The sequence below is a fragment of the Papaver somniferum genome, chromosome 9, assembly GCF_003573695.1.
Source record: "Papaver somniferum cultivar HN1 chromosome 9, ASM357369v1, whole genome shotgun sequence".
In the NCBI taxonomy this organism is placed as follows: domain Eukaryota; kingdom Viridiplantae; phylum Streptophyta; class Magnoliopsida; order Ranunculales; family Papaveraceae; genus Papaver; species Papaver somniferum.
Genome location: NC_039366.1, coordinates 196,749,604 through 196,760,868, shown reverse-complemented (window position 1 = coordinate 196,760,868; position 11,265 = coordinate 196,749,604). Strand labels below are relative to the sequence as shown.

At 34.6% G+C, this 11,265-nt stretch overlaps 1 protein-coding gene across 1 annotated transcript; it reads left to right on the top strand.

The window, feature by feature from the left end:
• Positions 1-7,109: 7,109 nt before the first annotated feature.
• Positions 7,110-8,105, top strand: LOC113313069. The gene is made up of 3 exons (XM_026561793.1): positions 7,110-7,163; positions 7,300-7,407; positions 7,710-8,105. The coding sequence occupies exons 1-3, from the start codon at positions 7,110-7,112 to the stop codon at positions 8,103-8,105; spliced, it is 558 nt and encodes a 185-aa protein (XP_026417578.1).
• The last annotated feature ends 3,160 nt before the right edge of the window (positions 8,106-11,265 follow it).

Genomic DNA, 11,265 nt, shown 5'->3' with positions numbered 1-11,265 from the left:
TAGTTGGTAATTCAAGATCTATGATAATGGATGCCGGTTTGAAAAAGAGATAGTTGTTTCTCTTAAAGCTATAAACAATACCATCCCCTCTGAGGGTAAAACTATTGTACCAGAGACTAAGGATGATACTCCACTACAATTTAGAAAAATCTTGAGAAACATGAAAAAGGAATTTTCTAAAGATACAACATATCTTGATCATAAGTCTTGCACTTGTGTTGATGATGTTGTTCAATGCTTCAACTGTCGTGGGATCGGGCATTTATCCTCTATATGCCCTAGCAGGCACCGTAGACAACCATCATACACTGCAACTCTCCTATATATTGATGATATGTCTGGAGATTTTCAAGGTATACATGCGAGTATGCATTACCTTCTGAAAGACTTTTACCAAACACGGATTATGACTCTGAAGAAAAAACTTTCCATGAAGATCTAGTTGCTAATAAACTTCTTAAGGAATGTCATCAAAAACTTTAAGAAACTGAAATCTCTTTATTATTCAGTGAGAAATGTCGATATGACAGACTACATAGTCAGAATAAAAACTTGCAAGACCAACTTGATTCTATTGGTGCAAGAGATTATCTCAAACAAATACGAGGTTTTAAAGAAAAAATTCCTGAAGGACGTGATCGATAGAAGGTACTTCAAGCAAAACTAGATATTAGGAGTGAAAATGGGGGGTCTAACAACCACACCAAATATTTCGCTTAGCAATATGTATGGAAAAACTCCAATATACTTTTATGAGAATCAACTAGACAGTTAGACTAAATCAATGAAAAGTATATCAAAGAGTTTATATCTCAATCTGTCGATTTGATCTTTACTCAAGCAAATAGAAATCTGCGAGTCTTTATCAAAAAGAGATAACTTGGATGGTACCAAAGACCAATATCCAAGTGTCAATCAATTTAAATCAACAACCAAAAAGGTCGGATATTCTAATTGATTGAACAACGCACGACCTGTGATATTTCAATTATATAAACAAATATAATGCAGAATAAAAATAACACAGACACCAGAATTTTGTTAACGAGGAAACCGCAAATGCAGAAAAACCCCGGGACCTAGTCCAGATTGAACACATACTGTATTAAGCCGCTACAGACACTAACCTACTCCAAATTAACTTCGGTATGGACTGTAGTTGAATCCCAATCAATTTCACACTAATCCAAGGTACAGTTATGCTCCTACGCCTCTGATCCCAGCAGGATACTGCGCACTTGATTCCCTTAGATGATCTCACCCACAACTAAGAGTTTCTACGACCCAAAGTCGAAGAATTTAATAAACAAATATGTATCACATAGAAAAGTCTACGATAATAGATATATCCGTCTCCCACGAATATACCTACGAGTTTTGTTCCGTCTTTTGATAAATCAAGGTGAACAGGAACCAATCAATAATACCAGACTTATATTCCCGAAGAACAACTTAGTATTATCAATCACCTCACAATAATCTTAATCGACGCAGCAAAAACAGATATTGCGGAACCACAAACGATGAGACGAAGTTTGTTTGTGGTTACTTTTCTATCTTGCCTATCGGAGATATAAAATCTCAAGCCAATTATTTCAATTGTACTCGTACGATAGAAGATGCAAGATCGGATCATACAACTACAAGAAAAGTAGTATCGGTCTGGCTTCACAATCCCAATGAAGTCTTTAAGTCGTTAACCTGGTTTAGAAGAAGAAACCAAAGGTTAAAGGAGAATCGACTCTAGCTTAGCACAACTAGTATCACACAGAATGTGTGGGGATTAGGTTTCTCAGTTGCTAGAGTTCTCCCTTATATACACTTTCAAATCAGGGTTTGCAATCAATGTTAGCTTAGTAACAAAGCATTCAATATTCACCGTTAGATGAAAACCTGATTAGATTCAAGTTAATATTTCTCAACCGTTAGATCGAAAACTTAGCTTGTCACACACAAATGAAATGTCCAATTTTAGGTTTATGAACCGTACCCAAACATTAACATTTGTTGGTTCAACAAGTCAACCAAATGGTTAGACATATGATTACTCTCATATCAACCTTATTCTTCTTCACCATAACTAGTTCAAATGACTCAAATGAACTAGTTAGAGAGTTGTTCAATTGCAAGGAAATCTTATGTAACTACACAAGACACAATTGAAGAAAAATCGATTTGATTCACTCGAATCGGTTCATGAAATTTATAGCCATGGTTTGCAAAAGCATTCCTTAGTTTATTTAAACATTATTTCAAGAACAACCGACTTTAGATATAACCTGCTCAAGTTCGCGGACTGGGTTCGCGAACTTAAGCTCATGGAAGAAGTACACAAACTCCAGCAACAAATCTCGGGCCGAGAAGTTCCGCAAGTTCGCAGAATGAGTTCGCGGACTTGGCTCACGCCACTTCCAACTTCTCTTGATCAAAAAAGTTTAGCAAACTTTGGTTCAAGGAATAGGACTTATGCATATATGTGTTTCCACAACAATGCTTATATCCACCAATGGTTATGTAATCTAAACTCTCATTTCAATCATTGAAACATTCTCAGAGAACGTTATATAGCCGTTATTCACAGACCATTTTTCGTCAGAGCAATTTTCAAAGTGATTGAAACATAACATGACTTTCGTTACTTGGTAAATATGATTTCTGCTAAAGCGAAAGCTTACCAACACATATTTCGATAAATAGATAGGCGATATAAATTCGGCTCGAAATAGCAAATGTGGATAATGAAAGTCTATATATCAAAACGACTTTTGTCTCAAGAGTAGGAGATATAGTAAATAGACTTTTGAGTGACAGATAAGTTCAAGTCTCCACATACCTTTTAGTCGATGAAAATCCACCAGTTCCTTGAGTAGTCCTTCGTCTTATATGATGATTGTCATGTAGTCTTGAGCTTAACTACACTTTCTATCCTAATCCAAGACCTTAGCTCTAATAGGCTAGTAATAAAGACTTATAGTTTTGATCACTAATATTGACAAACATGCTTGAGATAGCAACGCATGCGAGTTCGACCGAGAAATGCTCTAACAAGGAGAACACTTAAATGAACTTGTTATTTAATTCATAACAATGATATCTCAAATTTAAATTTGAATCATCTAAGAATGATCTAGTTAATGCTCTTGAAAAGTCAAAAGGTTGGAAGAAGAAAATATGATCTTAAAAGAAATCTTATCACTTGTCTCTCAATAATAGCTCAGATGAATTAGCCTAGATATTGTGAGAATGTAGAAGTCATCGTGATAATGAAGATTGGGCTATGAAGTATTTTCAACGAAGTGAAATTTGTCAAGGCTAAAAAAATTCTTTTCAACCAAATATCCTACAGACGACAAGAGTGAAGTATCTCCACCATCTGCTAATGACTGAAAGAAGAAATTCCATCAAGTCATTAACGGTTAAATAGTCACTTGAACGGTCAAATATTGTTGAAAAGCTTATGGGTTTTTATATTTTCCTACCTTATAATATTTTCTCCCTTGAAAATCAAGAACATACTCCTGACCTTCAAAACTCCCCACCTTGTAGAGAAAATTTCCCCTCGACTTGGTGCAAGTGTTGCTCATTACGTAGATACGAAATTCAAATTTATATAAGATAACTTTGAATATTCGACTATCGATATAATGAGTTCTCATGTGTTACAGTTGAGTTACCACTGAGGTCATTCAATTTGAAAAACAAGAAGGGAAAAATACATTGAGATGACAGGCGACCTAGCAGCTAGCTGGGCGACGACACTTTTTTGGATAACAATTCCTAGCATATGAAAAAGAGAGCCACTTTTCTTGTAATTGGCATCATGTCTCGCCAAGCAGTTTGTCAATCTCTTTAGAAAGGAAATTGTATCAACTACGAGTTTACCTAAAGTATAAAGGGACAAAACACCAAAACATAACCATGCGTGGAACACTTGTCTAGATATTTATTACATTTACGGATGACATCAACAAAGATAGCATGCCTGGTACGAAGTTGCTAGTCCTAGCACTTGCGAATGGAAAGATACTCGTGACATCCATACAGACATCCTTACCATCTTTACAATTTTATACCAAAATGTCAGCAGGTCTTAAAGCATTCTCGCTGTTTGAAATAAAGCCCAAGGAAACTTCCTTCTTAACCTCAACGCCATCCTTGTAACACATGTACGCCATCTTTGACCAAATCGTACGAAATTTGATCCCCACTTCACTAGCGCAGTGGATAACATGGTCACCAAAGGCTCCATGGGCTTGCTGCAACAAGAACACAAACTTTCCTTTTCAAAGAAAGGTATACATAGGCGATACTGAAGAACGGAGCTGAACTGCCTAGGTCTAACTGCTTGATTAAGCCCAGGAATGGGGATTGTTTTGAGAAAGTCCATAACATGTTTTCTCCTTTGCACTGCAACAAAATAGATTCACGCTCAGTTAAAGAATAGCTAGTGGGTATTTTTCCTTTGGCAATACTAAAACAGATAACTGTCAAAGACTTCATGTGATGGGGGACAGCGTCATTGATGTTGAAGTTGGTGGGTGAAATTATTTATACCTTTTATTAATAAATCTAGAAGATTTTATTTATTGTTTATTACTATTATTATCCTTATTACGTACAATGATAGCCTAATCATTCAACTAAGTATTTTTAATTTAATAATAAGTTCGGTCTTTAGACGTAATTATCTATGTTTACTATATGTACTCAAATTATTTTCAAGATTAATTGAGTCTTACTATTTAATTCTTAAAAATTACTAAGGAAAACAAATTCTTACTATTTGAGAATGTTTTTATTGATGAACCAAGGTATACTACCTCCGTTTGTGTAAAAAAAAATACTATCACTTTTTCATTGTAGCTAAAAAATAGGTCAAACTGAAAAAATGATAGTAACTTTTTTCTAGAAATGAGGAAGTATTTATCTATGTTTGTTTGTACTTAAACAGTCTCTAAATGTATTTGGACTAGAAATTTACTATATAAACTACCTATAACGTTTAGGCAAATTTTGAATTGGTTATATTTAGCACAAAGATTATTATGAATTTATTTTACTAAATTTCATAATTTTATTTATTGATTTAACGATGCAATTAGTTGTTTTTCACCGGTTTGGTATGTTATCTCGTTGTTTGATAGTCTATGCTTGTATTAAATTTTTCGATGGGTTATGCTTAGGATAGTCAAACATCATTTGGGAACCTTTATTTAGTTTTATACGATTTTATCGCAAATAAAATTTTATGGTGCATGCTTAGGATGATGTCTTTGATGTGCTACGATTATCATATACTAGTGATATTTGCGACTCTATGCTTATAATAGGTGATGTCAATAGAACAGAAGATAAATTAATTTTGCCAAACCATGTTACTTCTCGGTAATTGAATGGAATAGTGGTGGATACTACGGATCCTGGTTACCGACTATGACTCATTGTATTTTACTTTAGTAATTTTTCCTTCTTTATTTTTACCATTCTAAAAAAATAATGTATATTTCTGATTGGTATTACGATGTTTTCTACAGCTCTTTGTGGGTTCGAACTGCATTTATCGATATTTATCTGTTAGACATTGTGCACTCAAAGTATATTTATTGTAGGTTACCAATGTTGTTCTAATGTTTCTCATGCTCCCTCCCATAAAGGAGGTTGGGTTCGAACCTTGTAATTGTCTTAAATTCTCTAAATGAATGATATATGAAATAGTTTAGGGATCACTGTTCATTGCTATCAAGAACAAAAAGTATTGTAGCATGATGACGTATTTGTTTAATCATTGACGTCGCTAGAAAGATTTTGGTTTCATAACTTTGTATGTCGTTGTTTACACTTTAATTTGTTTTAAAATAAAACTTAGCTTTACTGATTAAAGCAATTAAAGTTGAATTTCAACAGTTTGTAAACATATAATAATCAGTGATTTCTATGATTCCTGTGTTTTAGACTCTCATTTGAAAGACAATAAGAAATTTCACCTCGTCGGTAAAGGTTTAATCATATTTTTTTTAGATATTTGCAACTGTTGAAACATATGATAAGTTCAGAAGATGACGATATCTATTTCTTTGATTCTTGGAATGCTTTCCTTTTTTTTATGGTCTCAAGTGACACAGATCCTCGTGACCTCCATATTTTTCATTATTTTGATAACAGAATGGACAACCTGGGGCTAGTAAATTGGTATGTTTGGCGATTATGATTTTTCGGTAGCCGATGGTCGTATATTTTATGTCCGTTGTATTGATTTGAATGGGGTAGTTCCTCAAACAAACCATCTCTTCATTATTTACTTGTGACCACCAATTTTATCTTGGTTATTTCAATAATTGTGATGAATACTGAACCGTTATCATATGAAAATATTACTACTAATATTTTTCATTTTTTGGTTTTTGGTACCACTGCCAAATTTTAGCCTTAGTTTTCTAAGGATAACATAAGAAATATATCATATAATATAAGTCTCCTTCCTACAAAAATAAAATAAATAAATAATAATAACAGTCTCCTAATATTTCATGTTTCTCATAAGTGATCCATTTGATACTTTTTAAAATATAAATATAAAAAAAATGTGATTTATGTGATACTTTTTGCATTTCAAAATGTAAAATATTACATATATCTTGTAATCTTATTTGTATTTATACAAGTATGAATCATAGTGCAAATAGCTCGACTTCTGGAGGTGGCTTTCCCAAATGCATTACAGGTGGTTTTGACGAGAACTATTTCAGACCATAACCCTTTATTGGTTATATCTGAACCGAGGCAGCAAACCAAGACGTATTTCAAGCTAGATAGGCTTTGGACTGAGCATAAATATTTTGCTAAAAATGTGAAACAATGGTGGGATATGATGCAATATTCTGGAAGTGCAAGTACTCGATTTTTCTTAAAGCTTCATAACTTGAAACATCTGGTTCGGCCTTGGAAAAATCAGGAGTTTGGGCAAATCGCAAGAGATAAAAACGTGCTTACTGGTAGTATTCATGAGCTGAACATTATAAGGAAACGAGTGCGCTAAATCATTCTTTGCTGGAAGAGAGAACTAACTGCAAGTTGGATTTGAGGAATTTAGAAGCAATGGAAGCGTGGAAATGGCTTTTGAGATCAAAGAAAAACAACTTCAGATGGGGAAATTCAAACGCAAGGTACTTTCACAGTATAGCGAGTGAAAGGAAAAAGAAAAACACAATTGCTAAGATGCAAGTAGGAGGGGTATACTGCTTTGACCAAAACATTATAAATGAGGAGATTCGATGCTTTTATATTAATTTGTTTACTCAGAGGGCCGAGTTTAACTCACAGATGAAATATCTTCACTTTCCGAAAATTTCTGAAGTGGATAGGTTGTGGCTGGAGCGTGAGTTTACGGAGGATGAAGTATGGGACGTGGTAAACAAAATGGAATGTAACAAGTCTCCGGGGACAGATAGATTCACAGCGGAATTCTTCAAGAGTTGTTGCAGTATGTTAAAAGAAGATTTCATGAATTTAGTCAAAGACTTCATAGGTTTGGCTCAATTTATTGGCGTTTTAATTGATCTTTCATCACTCTTATTCCCAAAAAGGAAGACTCTTGTACTCCAAGAGATTTCAGACTTCTAAGTCTTATTGGTTTGGTGTAAAAGATTATTTCCAAGATTCTTGCATTTCGTTTGAAGACGGTGATGTCGGCTCTTGTTTCTGACTTTCAGGGGGCCTTTGTCCATGGTAAACAAATTCTAGATTGTGTTTTAATTACCAATGAATGTGTAGATAGCATATCGAAGGCTAGGAAACCTAGAAGCAAGATAGATATGGAGAAAGCTTTCGACAACGTTAATTGGCAAGCTTTGTTTACAATATTGCAAAAGCACGAGTTCGGTGAAAAATGGATCTCTTGGATCAAACGGTGTGTAACTTCTACTCATCTTTTTTTTCTTGTGAATGGAGGTTCCACAGAGATATTTAAACCAAATAAGGGTTTAAGACAAGGTGATTCTTTGTCCCCTTATTTGTTTCTTTTGGTGGTTGGAATTCTCTCTAAGCTACTAAATGACGCGGTGGAAAGAGGTCAGCTTTCTGGTTTTCAGGTGTTTAATCTTTCTTGATGCTTCGGTGGAGGAAGTTTGGAGGTTTTTTACCATCTTGGTTGTGTTCGAAACTATTACCGGGTTGAAGCTGAATTTAGATAAGAGTACCATGATTAGTGTGAGAGATGACGGGTCTATTGAGGAGTTAGTGAAAAAGTGGGGGTCTAACAACCTCACCCAATAATTCACTTAGAAATATGTATGGACTAACTCCAATATACTTTTAAGAGAATCAACTAGACAGTCAGACTTAATCTTAATAAAAATTATATCAAGGAGTTATATCTCAATTTCTAATTGAATACTTACTCAAGCAAATAGAAATTCGCGAGTCTAATTGAATACAAGAGAAATTAACTTGAATGGTACCAAATACCAATGTTCAAGTATCAATAAATTTCAATCAACAACCAAAGGTTGGATTTACCAATTGATCGATTCAATGCACAACCTGTGATATTTCAATTATATAACAAAATATAATGCGAAAAAGAAATAACACAGAAACCAGAAGTTTTGTTAACGAGGAAACCGCAAATGCAGAAAAACCCCGGGACCTAGTCCAGATTGAACACACACTGTATTAAGACGCTACAGACACTAGCCTACTACAAATTAACTTCGATCTGGACTATAGTTGAACCCCAATCAATCTCGCACTGATCCAAGGTACAGTTGCGCTCCTTACGTCTCTGATTCCAGCATGATACTATGACCCAAAGTCGAAGACTTTAATAAACAAATCTGTATCACACAGAAAAGTCTACAGGAATAGATAAATCTGTCTCCCACAGAAATACCTACGAGTTTAGTTCCGTCTTTTGATAAATCAAGGTGAACATGAACCAATTGATATACCAGACGTATATTCCCGAAGAACAACCTAGAAATATCAATCACCTCACAATAATATTAATCGACTAGCGAAACAAGATATTGCGGAATCACAAACGATGAGACAAAGATGTTTGTGACTACTTTTCTATCTTGCCAATCGTAGAAATTAATCTCGATCCAATTTTACAATTGTAAATACGATAGAAACAACAAGATCAGATCACGCAACTACAGAGTACATAGTTGGGTCTGGCTTCACAATCCCAATGAAGTATTCAAGTCGTTAACCTACATGGTCTCGATAGAAACCTAAGGTTAAAGGATAATCGACTCTATCTTATACAACTAGTATAACACAGGAGGTGTGGGGATTAGGTTTCCCAGTTGCTAGAGTTCTCCTTTATATAGTCTTCAAATCAGGGTTTGCAATCAATGCTACCTTGGTAACAAAGCATTCAATATTCACCGTTAGATGAAAAGCTGATTAGATTCAAGATAATATCTTTCAACTGTTAGATCGAATCTTAGCTTGTTATACACAAATGAAATGCACTTCATTATGGTTTATGTAACCGTACCTAAAAGTGTACACCTAGTTGGTTCAACAGTAGTTAACCAAATGGTTATCCATATGAGCACTTTCATATCAACCATATTCATCTTCACCATAACTAGTTCAAATGACTCTTTTTTTTTTCTTAACAATAAAATTTTATTGATAACTCAAGAATTTACAAGAAGTCTATCATCATAGTACAAAAGAGGTGCCAAAAAGGAAAACAACCGCATATGACTTCTAATTTAGCAAAATCTAAATTACACTTGATTTGGAACTTCTAAACAACCTATAAAGTCGGGTTTTTGTTCATATATACTCTTTTCACCTCTGCATAACACTGAGCCTCTCTTTGCCATTGTATCTGCAGAGAAATTGACTTCTCTGTAACTATGAATGAATTCCCAAGAGATGGATGCTTCACAAATTCTTTCCCACCTGGTAATAGCAAATCATGGAAGTGCATTGCCCTAAAAATCACTAATGGCATCTTTGGAATCTGTTCTGAATATGAGTTTATTGAAATCATGATTAAGTTCCCACTCCCCTGCTATTAGTACTGCAAAAATTTCAGCATAATAATTTGTATAAACACCTAGTCCACCTGATATTGCAACTACAAACTCTCCAGAACTCAGTCTGCCCACTACTCCATATCCAACATTACCTGGATTTCCTCTAGAGGCTCCATCACAGCAAAGTAGCAATTTCCCCTGTTCAGGTAGCTGGAAAAACACTTCTTTTATGCTCATACACTTCACCTCCCTTGTCTTCAGACCAAAACTTTTGAGTACCTGTAAATCATATTGTTTGTCCCATATATTTGCAGTCAATCTGATCTCATTATCTAATAGTACTTGTTTGATTTTTTTCTTGGTGACATTCAGATCACATTTCCCATTCCTAAAAATATACTCATTCCTCAGAAACCAGAGCTCCTTCATAGTTATGAATGCACTCAGAAGCCGTATTTCCTTTATAGGAGGTCTCTTGTTTTCTGCTAAATGAAATACATCATCAAATGATCTTTGGTTTTTAAAGTTAAAAATTCCACCAAGCCAGATCCAAATAATCTCACCATAATTGCAATACCAAAGGATATGATCCCTTGTTTCTTCCTCCTTTCTACAGAATATGCATCTAGATACCATCTTGAAGTTTCTCTTCTTCATATTGTCATCAGTTGCACAAATGTTACTAGCTAGTTTCCAAACATTACTAGATATGCTAGGGTGAACAGATTTGTGCCATACCTTTTTGGTCCAATTAAGAGAAGGAAATTTTTGTCTCATGATTTCCACAGCTGAAGATACTGTGAATCTTCCTGTAACGGTACCAGTCCATACTCTCTTGTCTTTTCCTTTACTAAGAACAGGTAAGTCATCTATATCAATCATCTCCATGAGCTCAGTTGGAATAACCCATTCCCCATCAAGAAGAAAATCTGACACTTTCATTTTTGGTAACTGTAATGTGTATGCATTTTCAGGATATGCTTCATGCAGGGGAATCTCCAGTACCCATTTATCCTTCCAAGCTGAAATACTACTTCCATCACCTACAATCCATCTGGAATTTTCCTCTACATCACCAATTACCCATTTAATTCCTGGCCAAATGGAAGACTTTTTGTAATAAGTAATCCATTCACCATTTTTATTCTTATACTTTGTTTGAAATTTTTTTGACCAATCATCAGTTCCATTTAGAATTCTCCATAGTAGCTTTATTAAAAGAGCTTTATTTATGATCTCTAGTCTTCTCAGACCCATACCACCTTCACTT